The sequence below is a fragment of the Carcharhinus amblyrhynchos genome, chromosome 16, assembly GCF_965287045.1.
Source record: "Carcharhinus amblyrhynchos chromosome 16, sCarAmb.v2.hapA, whole genome shotgun sequence".
Classification (NCBI taxonomy): domain Eukaryota; kingdom Metazoa; phylum Chordata; class Chondrichthyes; order Carcharhiniformes; family Carcharhinidae; genus Carcharhinus; species Carcharhinus amblyrhynchos.
In genome coordinates this window covers 31494810-31507428 of record NC_137339.1, presented here as the reverse complement: position 1 = coordinate 31507428, position 12619 = coordinate 31494810, and the positions used below count along the sequence as shown (strand labels likewise).

At 44.1% G+C, this 12619-nt stretch overlaps 1 protein-coding gene across 1 annotated transcript in view; it reads right to left on the bottom strand.

Moving 5' to 3' along the window:
• The window catches only part of helz2a (helicase with zinc finger 2a), a 93927-nt gene that overhangs the window by 42010 nt on the left and 39298 nt on the right, over positions 1-12619 (bottom strand). Inside the window, exons 5-8 of the mRNA XM_080204959.1 lie at positions 8398-8906; positions 5933-6562; positions 4547-5339; positions 101-176 (exon numbers count right to left, since the gene is read on the bottom strand). Coding sequence (XP_080061085.1) covers positions 101-176; positions 4547-5339; positions 5933-6562; positions 8398-8906 — 2008 coding nt within the window. The remainder of the gene's footprint in view (positions 1-100; positions 177-4546; positions 5340-5932; positions 6563-8397; positions 8907-12619) is intronic.

Here is a 12619-nt window from a genome sequence, read left to right as displayed (position 1 = left end):
ACGTGGTGTGGTTTCACAAGAGGAGAAGGAAATCCCCAAATACGGCACCAATGTGAAAAGTCTATTTGCAACACTTTCACAGTTCAATAAGTACACCTACCTTGAATGTTGAAGACATTTTCTACAGTTATTGATGAGTGTCCACACTGCCTGAGCCTGTATCTCAAGCATTGAACCTGAATAAAACAAGTTTACAAAAGATTATTAAAGTAAATCCACCAATTAGCATCATTTTGTTTTCCTGGCTGAAATAAATATAAAGTCCTTCTGAACGAAATGGCAATTTGAATTAGAACATAGGACATACAACACTACAGCACAAACAGGCCCTTCGGCCCACGAGTTGCGCCAATCACATCAACACCTACCAATCCACAGACCTATCTATAACCCCCAATCCCATTAAATCCCATATACTCATCCAGAAGTCTTTTAAAAGACCCCAGCGAGTTTGCCTCCACCACCACTGACGGCAGCCGATTCCATTCACTCACCACCCTCTGAGTGAAAAACTTACCCCTAACATCACTTCTGTACTTGCCTCCCCGCACCTTAAATCTGTGTCCTCTCGTAGCGACCATTTCAACCCAGGGAAATAGCCTCTGAGAATCCACCCTATCTGTTCCTCTCAACATTTTATAAACTTCTATCAGGTCGCCTCTCAGCCTTCGTCTCTCCAGAGAGATGGAATTGATGGAATGAAGGGCACAACTTTCCCAATTGCCAAAAAGTTCTCCATTTCTGTTACTCTATGGATATGGTTGTCCAACTAATTTGATTTGATTTATTATTGTCACATGTATTGAGATACAGAGAAAATTATTGTTACTTGCATGTTATACAGACAAAGCATACCATACATGGAGTACATAGGGAAGAAGGAAAGGACAGGGTGCCGGATATATTGTTACAGTCATAGTCAGGACCCTTCCCCACCCCAATGTCCAGCCCCAATAGCTGGCCTCCCTCCCTCTGCCTACAATTCCAAAACACAGAGTGGCAACGGTATCCGCTTGGCACTGCCTGATTCCTGGTGGGCAGTGCCAATGTGCTCCTGAGTATTGGCACTTCGCCACCCCCCCCCCCCGCCTTTCCCCCCCTTGATGGCAACCCTTCACTTCAGCGGGGTCAGCCTACTAGCTTCCCAAAAGCGGGGAGCTGTCGTAAACCCCGCTGGAGCGAACCGCTTCTGGCGGGGTTGGGGAGCGGCTCGCAGGCAGGAGGTTTCAGCGGCTTGCTAATGATATTTAAAATACATTTAAGTTAAGATTAGCATAATTTATAAGCTCTGCCCTGATTTCTGACATGGAGCTGGCGACACCGGAAATCCGGCTGCAAGAGATTCGCAGAGGCTGTGGCACCTCGCGGGGAGCACGCGAAACGGTCTCCGCTTGAGTCTCCCGGGAGAATTGCCCCTCATCAGGGTATGCGGGATTCACACTGACTGCACATTTCACACAGCCTTCCCATCCACAGAGGCTCAGCAAGTCAAGGAAATGGAGGCCAACGCTGAGTTAAGACCAGAGCAAGGGCTGTGGAAACTGTGTGCTCCAGTTTACTCCCACAGTCTAAAGATGAGGTTAGGCGAATTGGCCATGATAAATTCTCCTTCAGTGTAACCAAATAGGTGCTGGAGTATGGCAACTAGGGGATTTTCACAGTAACTTCATTGCAATGTTAATGTAAGCCTTCTTGTGACTAATAAATAAACTTTAACTTTAACTCTCCTCCTCGATGGCACCTCGCCCTGCTTATTCCCTCCTTGCTCTCCTCCATTGATGATATTGCTCTTTCGCTGGCCTCAGGCCCCTCTGCTGTGCCATATTATGAAGCACGCAACAGTCACTATCCTTAACACCCTTGGCAAGTACCACATTAGTCCCCCCAGGGGGTCAAAACCTCTGAATCGCAACTTTCACAGGCCATCAGTCTGCTCAGTGATGGTCCACATTTGCAAGTGGCTGGTGTTGCAATGATAGAATCATAAAATCATAGAATCCTACTGTGCAGAAGGAGGCAATTCAGTCCACTGAGTCTGCACTGACCTCAATCCCACACATAATCCCATACATTTAGCATAGCTGGTCCCCCTGACACTAAGGGGCATTTTAGCATGGCCTAAGCTGCACACCTTTGGATGTTACAGCCTTGACTCAGTAGGCTCAAGGGCGTAAGCAGCTATCTCCTAACTGGATACCCTTTGTCCCACAGAACCCAAACACACATCTGGGGTCAGGGCTGGAAAAGTTGTCCTCTTTCGCAACCCCCTCCACTTCCCTCCTGTTTGGTTTTCCATCAACCTCTATCTCTGAAAAAAGGCTTCAGTGTTTAAGATATTACTTTACAGAGCTCTGAACAAGATCCTTAAACTTGTGACTCGCACACTGCAGGCCTATGCTCCTGGGGGCATGGATTATTGCATTTTTTCAGAACTATTTTCAAATGGCCCTACAGATTCTGTGCGGGATTCACACCCCACCCCCTTTCTTTGCTGGCAAAAATGATATCAGCTGGAAATGGAGGCATAACATCCACATCTGGGTTCTGCCCACTATTATTAAAGGTCGCTGGAGTCTTTTTTAACCCTGCGAATTCCATCCCTCATTTGCAGGCTTCCTTCAGTGTTTCTCAACTCCAGCTCCAACTCCTATGTAGATCAGGAGCACAAGTTGCTATGGAAACTGCAAACTAATGGTCAGGTAGGCACATCTCCCAGTTGGAAGATCTAGGGCTGGCACCAAAGGACAAGAGGGAGCCCCTCATCAAACATATCCATCACTTTGTTAAGCAGGAAAATATATTTTCTATTTAGGAAATAAAATGAAATCACTCCTGGTGATAATCAACAATAGCACAAAAAGTGACTTTCAAAAACTTGGCAATTTCCTCACTGCAGGATATTATCATGTGACTCACAGGGCGTTACAATAAGAAAACTGTTGCTCAATTAACACAAAACTAAGGCAGAGGTCAAAATTGGACTTTCAGAAAACAAGGAACCACACAAGCTGTGATCCTAAGAAAACAATACAGGCAAATTTGGAATAGTCGAACTGCACTTGACATGGTTGGACTTGGAGCCTGAAATTGTCACAGCGGACAGCAACAAGGAAATGTTTACACAACATGATCACGTGAAAAGTGATAAAGATCCTGCTGTGGCCTTTATTTCTGCCTTGCGCTGTAGGCCCTCTATGTGATGTTTTCCCCTGCACTACCATAGACGGAAAATGTGGTGTTATTTGTCAAGCTTCGGGATTCTGGAGATTCTTGGATTATGTGGCAATTTAAGAAAAGCAACTTCAGTCAGTTTTTAAAGGGGCCACGTAGTCTTACAAAATAATTATAATTACAAGATGGTGTAACCCGGAGAGAATTTGGCTTGCGTGTGTATTGAGTTGATTTTTGAAATTATAATTAGATGATTGCAGTTCTGACTAAGGGTGGGATTTTCCAGCTGCATTCTCTCCAAGACGTAAAATCCCGCCCGAGGTCAATGGACCTTTATGTGGTCCGCATCCTGCCCGCTAAGATTCCCGTGGTGGCTGGGACGGGAAAACTACGCAGTAAATGGCACTTTCTGAATTCACACTGTCTTGATGTCTCAGGTCTGGATCCAGTTTAGGTGGGCAGGAAACCTCTCCACTGCTGGTTCAAGGTGAACCATCCCTCCCCCTGAGTAGGGATAGGACTACTAGCCAGTGACTAGCCAGCACCACTTTGCTCAAAGCTGGGAATCAGGCCATAAAGGCCTCTTTGGTCGAGAACAGAACAAACAGAAGGTGCCCTCTTCTCAGTGTAGATCTCAGAAACAATGAACTAAATGAGTCATTACTTCAGTCTCCAATTTAAGCTATACCTAATCCAAGAGTATTTAATGTTACTGCAGTAAAAAGGAAGACAAATTCAATTCCAGCATGAACTCTCCCCTGATGCTTGCAAAATTCAGCTAAAATCATTTATGCTGGAGAAACATTTTCACTGTTATTACTTGAGTTCACTTCCTCAGAGTCAACACCTCCCTCGTCAGTAACATTGGCCAAATTCTGTGGTCAGTGGACAATGAACAGCACTTGCCGTTCATCTCGCTGGCAATTCTCCACAGGGATGTCAGTCCTGTTGAAAATTCTTGGCCGTGCCATAGGCTATTCCTAATTCTTCCTGGAACTTAATTCTGTTCTTAAAACTCTCCTTTCTAGGCAATGTTATTCATTTTCAAGTTGTTAAATGGATTCAATATATACTCTACACTGTATTACATGGTGGCCCAGTCATTAGCACTGCTGCTTCACAGTGCCAGGGATTTGGGTTTGAATCCTAGCTTGGGTGACTGTCTGTGTGGAGTTTGTATCTTCTCCCCAAGTCTGCATGGATTTCCTCCAGGCGCTCCAGTTTCCTCCCACAGTCCAAAGATGTGCTAGTTGGGTGCATTCTCCCCCAGAACAGGCACTGGACTGTGGCAACTAGGGGACTTTCACAGTAACTTTATTGCAGTGTGAATGTAAGCCTACTTGTGATTAATAAATAAACTTTATAACTTTTATACCTGAAACCCTTCAGAAGATACAACACACACTGAGCTTGGATCCAGATTTCCCCACTCCATGGGCCAGTTATTCAGAACAGATTCCACCTTTTCAACCACTTGAATTACTTCAGTCTCATTATACCAGGATAACCTGGAAGGGTCAAAACAGCTGCCCCCAGGAACGTGGCAAAACATCAGCGGGTAGAAGTGAGGATGACGTGGAACGTTTCCACTTGCTTGAATGACATCATCGGCGGTTCCCACGTAAAAATGCTTTGACACAAAGTCAATGATCTGTTTTACTGATCTGTAGTTTTCCTTGAAGATTAGGCGGCTTTTGATTGCCTTGTCATGTTTTATTTTCTGATAATACTGGAACAGACGATTGAGCAAAGTGTAGTCTGCCATCTCGCTGCTTTCGAGGGAGAAAAGCTTGGGTGTCACTTGCATGTGATCTCCTGCAAGGGCAATTCGTGTTGTACTGCTGGCTAGAGCCAGTGGAATCAGTGCATTGCACTCCAACATCTGAGCTGCTTCATCAATCAGGATATGTGTGAAAAAGCCCAGGGGCAATCTGAGTTCAGAAAACAATTTTGCCTCCATGCAAGTGGTGATCACTATACGGTACGATTCCAAGGTACTTCTATCAGGGGCAACGAATGAATTGTTGGAAATTAAACAGTATTGCTTTGTGATGGCATCAGTATGAATAGGGTTTTGCTTCACGTATTTCAGTCGCAGGGGCCTTGCTTCCAAATGTCCAGAAGTGAAATAGTCATGAAAATATTCCTTGACATACAAATCTGCAGCACTGAAATGACAAAGGAAAAAACAAGCTAATTAATAAGATCTAAACAGCTTATTTTGGATTTTTTTTTAATACATATATGGGACATGGGCATTGCTGGCTGGCCAGCATTTATTGCCCATCCCTACTTGTCTGAGGGCAATTGAACTACATTACTGTGGTTCTGGAATCACATGTAGGCCAGACCAGGTAAGGACAGCACATTTCCTTCCCTAAAGGACATTAGTGAACCAGAAGGGTTTTTCCAACAGTCATGGTCATCAGTAGATTCGAAATTACAGATTTTTTTTATTGAATTTAAATGCCTTGTCAGGATTTGAACCGAGGTCCCCAGGACATCAGCTGAGTTTCTGGATTAATAGTCTAGCCATTTTACCACTAGGCCATCGCCTCCCTGACATTATGGCTAAAGGTATCTGATGATGTTTCATGTGCTTAGTGTTACTTTCGCAGTGTGAAATATCACCAGCCAAGACTTTGAAAGTACAATAGTCATGAAATTAAAGTTGATTCAAACATATAATGTGCTGCTGTTCAATGTTTCATTAATTAACACATATTTTGCTGTTGCAAACACTGAATAATATACTACTCACCTATTAGTGTCAGTGCATAGCAGCAATCTAGAGTTTGGTTTTTTCACAATTTCCATAGCAGCGTTTGCCAAGGTAAAGGTTTTTCCAGTTCCAAAAGGGCCATAAATTAAAAGAGGGGGGGCTGGTTTCTCCCCAGACGTCTGTCCAGCAATGAAGGCAATAGCATCACGTTGCTTTTGGTTTCCAGTTAGAACAGGAGAGGGAAGCTGAGGAATGGAACACGTAATGATGTCTGGGAAAATGATCTGCTCACTTGGAAGCAGGTCCACAGCTTGGTGCCCGAAGCAAAAGGGAAGCCGGTCTAACTGGAACTGAATCTCCACGCTGTAACGGCCTCCTTTGTGGAAAGCAAGATCGGTATGGCAACGTGGTGACAGCTTTAGGGCAATGCAATTTTCAGTGGTGGCCTCACGAAGGATGGCAGCCTCATAAACCACGTTGCTTGAGGGAGGATTGGGTGCTAACAGCACAGTGTTAACTGCTCTCCTGAACAGGAAGCTTTCATTTGTATTGGTCAAAGCAGGAGGGGGATGGAAAACAGCAAAGAGCTCTCCATGTTGCGCAATCATCAACCCTTCAAACATATGTTCCAATTTGTCTGTGATAGAAATTGTCTCCTGCAGGCTGAGCCTATCAAGGAAAAAAAATTGACAATTGTGTTTAACATGGTTAACAGACAAAACTTCATTGTTTTCTAAACATCTTCTTATGCCTATGTGTCCAAAGTCAAATTAACATAAATATGCATTGGAAAGAAAGCATGCCGTAGAAATTGGTTTATGACACAGGTCAGTGCAAAATGGGTGCAGGAAATGATGATGGGCCTCAGGCCTCAATTAAGTTAAGCTGCTGTGGATTTCCTGGGAGCTTGCCAGAGAAAAGGACGTCAACTGGGCCACTGGATCATCAGCTGGGGTTCCAGATAGATCTTGTGGGACAAGGGGAAATGATCCCCTGGGATGGGGGTGATTGGGAATAGAGCAAACTATTGAGAGGGAGAAGATGGTGATTGTTAGATGGAGGGGACAGTGATTGCTACAGGCATATTTGGTGCAATTCTGATTCAGCTGGAACTTCTGACACCTGCTGTACGAGTGGGGGTGATGTCCAGGCCTCACTTCTCCCCACCTCCTGCCATGTCCCCAAACAAGCAATTTTGAATATTGCTGAAAAAAAAGACATGCTGTCAGAACTTTTTCATCTTGCACTCATCAGGACTGCGGCCAGAATAGCAAGTTTCAAAGGGAACAAAAAATATACTGCATGAGAAACAGGATGCTGATTGGTTCACACCTGTTGTCTGATTGAGCTGCTATTTGTCCCAACTATTGATAGAAGATATCAAATCGCACATCTACTCAGCTATCCACAATAGGCAAAGTACTACCATACGCAGCTAACATGTGCCTGCAAAACTCAGAACGTAGGCAGGAATGTTGCAGCCCCGTCATGGTGGGTCCCCCTGCGGCAGATGCAACAAGCCATTCAAATGTTTATTTACCTCACTAGGACCTTATGCTCCCATCAGTAGGGCAAACAGGGTCCAACATTAGATGTGGTTCTGTGGTTCAGCAGCACTTACTGAACATTCCTGAATGTACCAAGAATTACAGTAACAACCAATTTAAGATTATCAAATGGACTCGCATTTTCTAAAGGCTACATAGATTTACACACAGGTCTATGTCCTCTAAAGGCAAAAGGAATTTGTCCAGACATTGTATCATTTCAAGTGAACAAAGCCTTGGGAGACACTGCTCTTTGGAGGATTCCCGATCAGAGTCACTTTAGATTAAAGAAGAGCTTCAGGATATCTGTTTCTTGGGGCACTCTCCATGGCAATGCCTCAACCTAGCAGAATCCACTTGCCAACCAATCACCGCCCTATTTCCCAAGCAGTATAAACTGTTATTTCCTTCAAAATTTGGTATCCTTGCATCAGTCCTGATGAATGTGAGAAGGAAAGCTTTGATAACTAATCTCTTTTTTCACCAAGACACAACCTTTCTTTGTAAACAAATTGGTTAACTCATCGAGGTTCAGCTGAATTAGGCTGAACTCCTCAGTGTTTATAGATGTGGTGGACATGTAAGAGAATGCCTATACCAATTAGAGCAAAGCTTAAGGCATGACCATCAAAACACAAACTGTGGATTAATAGATCTAATCCTGATGGTGACAGATGGACAGAATAAAATTATCAATAAAGTAAATGGAAAGGTAAAAATCAATAGACTTGTGCTTGCATTAATGCAAAAGTCTAACAGAGAAAATTTGTGATCTGGCAGGTCTTTCAAGGATTGATAAATTGGACACCTTTAGCATTAGAGAGAAGGCCTCGTTAGGAAAATGCTAACTTTTTTTCCCATTCAGATCTAAATTGTCTTACTCTGACTACTGACTTAGGGCTTGAGGAAGACATTTTGTTGCATACTGTGTTGGCACTTTCTGGTCAGATACTATACCTTGAAACCAAATCCACTTCAGCTTGCTCCTCTTGGAAGAGGAAATTGTGCATTCTTTCTTTGTAATTCACACGTGTTATAGGAGTTCTTGCCACGTCCTTGACTTTATACCCCAACGATAAAACGGGCTGTTTGTATTCCTGCAAGACCAGAAGTTCCTGTTCGGTCTTCTCCACGGAAGGCACGATCCTCCGATTGCCACTGTGCCACCTCTCCAGCTTGGCAAATGGGAAATCGCCGCTTGGTTCTGCAGCTGGTTGGAACCCATTCACTCCACTGACATTGATCTTCTGAACGAGTAGCGGTCGACTTCCAAAATCAAAAACAACCCATTGGTCATAAATTCCTAGGTTCACAGATTCAAACGAGACGCCAACGCAATAGGAAGTGTCTGCTGATCGGAATTTGATACCTTCAGCACCGGAGCAATTCTTTGGTACATCCTTGCCTTCCAGGCAGAATACTGCTCCAGGCTCCCTCTTCAGCAGTGCAACATACAGCAATGGTCTCTGCACACACAGCAATAAAAAGAACAATCAGTGACGTTCCTCATCCAATTCGGATGCGCGAGTTCCAACGTATTTTCCAATATATTGGTAGAAACCAAACAGCCATTGGAGCAACATTTCTAATCATTCAGCCAGGGCTGTTTACAGTTCAGCTAAAGTTAGCAGTCTTGTTCACAGAGCACATAAGAAGGACCAGTTTATGAAACATAAAATCCTCCACTTGGACATTAAAGCCTGTAGCTTTGAGGTTAGGATTAAGGCACGTTGCTGGGTCAAATAAAGAGGAATTCTGCCCTGTGCTAGAATTAACCTGGGAGTATTCAATGACAATAACGAATGACTAAAGCAACAACTTTTCTACTTTGAGGCACTAACATTCGTTCATCTTGATTACATATTTCAATAAAAACACAAGTCTTCAAAGGGCAGAGGAATGTTGAAAGCAAAGAAATGCTTTAAACTTATAATGAAGGCCCAAATTTTACATTTCCCGCAGAGCGGGGATGGCAGGTGGGAAGAGGGGTGCATAAATTTAGGCCCTTATGGTCAATTAATGGCCCTTTAGGGGCTTTCTCATGCAGCTACTGGCATTTTACCCACAGCAGCAGAGGCCTGGCCCACGTCAACTGGCGCCCAGCAAGGGCTGTTAGCAGGTGGACAGACTGGAGAGGAGGTGCCTCCTGGCCAGACATCAGAGACCCCTCCCGCAAGGTGTGGACTTCCTCTGCATTGCCAGGCATCCCTTAACATGCTAAATGCTCACACTTATTAAGGGGTGAGAGTATTAATTTCACTTGCTATCAGTTTGGCCTCCCAAGTTTTGGACATTCCTTGTAACATAGGGTGGCACGGTGGCACAGTTTTAGCAATGCTGCCTCACAGCTCCAGGGACCCAGGCTCAATTCTTTGGGTCACTGTCTGTCTGGAGTTTGCACATTCTCCCCGTGTCTGTGTGGGTTTCCTCCAGGTCCACCGATCTCCTCCCACAGTCCAAAGATGTGCGAGTTAGGTTGATTGGCCATGCTAAATTGCCCCTTACTCTTCAGGGAGATTAGCAGGGCAAATGATGAGGTGATGGGAATAGGGCCTGGGTGGAATTGTCGGTGCAAGATCAATGGGCTAAATGATCTCTTTCTGCATTGTCGCAATTCTATGATTCTAGTATTTGTTCCCGCATACAACATTTGATTCCACATTCAAGTGGAATTTCAGCACAGCGCTACACAGAGCTGGTAAATTCCAGATCCAATGTATGATAGATTTCACTAAAAATGCTCAGGGTGCCTCAGGGTTATAGAGAAAAATTCAGCCAGGGAGTCTCCTTCCGATTGATATGTAGCAACCCCTGCTAGGAAATGCCTACACATAGACACTTGGTTGGATCAGGGTCTTGCCTGGCTGTGATCCCTCTTTCAGTCCAATCGCCTGCCAACACTCATAATCTAGGCTCATACAAGATGCATGGCAACCTAGGTAAAATACTGGGGGACAATAGTCCAGTGTCCACAGAACCATACAGCAGCATGAGTCAAAACCTTCAGGATGGCACTGTAGAAAATTGGAGCATTAGCTTTGAAAGAAACACCCCATATTTATATTGTCGAAAGCTGAAAGCTGAACTGTTCTCAAAGCAATCCACAGTCTGATCTTATTCCTAAAAACGTAACAAGTTTTCCCAGATTCTGACCAAAGTTATGAATAGACCGCACAGAAAAAAATTCTGAAGACACGGTTATCCGATAAAAACTTTATTGTTCTGCCTTGGGTTTGAAACATAAAGTTTATCTTAAAGTACTACTTATCTCCTAGCAACAAGTTGAGCAGCAGTGCCATCCCCTTCCTTGGTAAATGCTTTACTGGAACAAAAATGGAAATCCTCATATTTTAAAATGTGGAGGAGGATTGACAAATTTCAGTTTATTTTTTAAGATTTTAGTTTGTGTACAATTGATGGGACTTATCAGCTGAAACTTTTGAATAACTGCAGAAGTTAGAAATCTGAAACAAAGACAAGACAATGCTGGAAATACTCAGCGGGTCAGGCTGAAAGAAAAACCTAGGGCAAAAGCTTCCTCACATCTCAATGGTAGGTCAGGAAGTTCACAGTGGTGGAGTGGCTCATCACACTGTTGGCAGCCAATTAAATGTGAAGATAAGGGCCCTAGCCAATCATGCGGTAGGCACAAGCAGGAAGTCGCTGACCTTGCCGGAGGTCCAGATGCCATATTTAAATGACACCAAAAGAGGCATCAACCCCTTGTCATCCAGCAGCATTAGTCAGCCTAGATGCAATGGTGTCATCATGGGCTTGTCTGCAACATCAATCCATCATCCTTATCTTGACTTCAGTAACCCTCAATCCAACCCATTTCCCTTGGCTAATTATTATTCACCCTAAAGCCTTCCCCATGATCATTGATCAGCCCCCAGCACACTGGAACTGTTCCTTGTTACCCCTGACCTGCCATCTGTCACCGTTGACACTCCCTCTATCTTCCTTGACCTGTCATCTGTCGCCTTCGACTCTCAGGATTCTTTGTAACCCTCGAACCACATGATCATGCTTGACCTCCCCACCTGTAAGACATTGACCTTCCCTGTGTAGTTCAGCTTCTTCCCTCTGCTCTCCTCGAGTCTAGTAATACTGCAACCTCCCTTGGTCAGCCTTCCATGCCCTGTTCTCCTTCTCACAGCCACCTCCTTCACTCCCTCCATGGTCAGGCATGCCCCTTTCTCTTTTCACCGCCAACACCCAATATCAGTGCATCAACACCTCCTCTCTCCAGGTTCAATAAATCTCCCCATACAAGAAAATCAGATTCCATTCAGCCCAAATCCTCCAGGAAGACAACCTCACTGCAGCACATCAGGTTTAACCAATCCTGAATCTGGGGGCACATTCCTGATGCCTCATCTCTCATTTGCAGATACAAAGGTACAATTTTATCTGGTTAAGTGGAGTTTCAATGAGCATATAAGATATGCTAATGAACTAAAAATAGATTTCCACCACTTGCTGTCAAGAAGTATGATCTGCCTTCAATCCAACAACCAGCTTTCATCCTGCCTCCCACACAGTTAAGTACCCTTCCCATCAACTTTCCAATAGAGACAACCACACTGCTATAGCCAGGAGTTTCAATTAGGCCAGATCTGAAGAGGAAGACAGATTTCCTCCACCAAATGATTTTATGACTCTACTGTAGTTTTTGTGGTTGTTATTAGTTTTTTTATTCCAGAGTTAGCTAATTAATTGAATTTAGTCCCCCAGTTGCCAAGATGGGATTTTAATTCACGCTAGTACAGGTTTCTTGATTACAAGACCACACCATCGCTACTGTGCTCCCGTATCCCAAACTATAGCATCTGTAACATACTAAAATACCCCAAAGTGCTTAACAGGAACATTATCAAATAAGTTGTGACAGTGAGCTACAGAACTATAGAACCTTAGTTAGGCCGCACTTTTGTGATATGGAGAGCATTAGCTATGAGAAGAGGTTAGAGAAACTTGGTTTATTTTCACTGGAACGACGGAGGTTCACGGGCGACCTGATAGAAGTTTACAAAATTACGAGGGGCATGGATAGAGTGGATACTCAGAAACGTTTTCCCAGGGTGGAAGAGTCAATTACTAGGGGAGTATAGGTTTAAAGTGCAAGGGGCTAGGTTCAAAGGAGATGGATGAGGCAAGTTTTTTTATACAGAGGGAC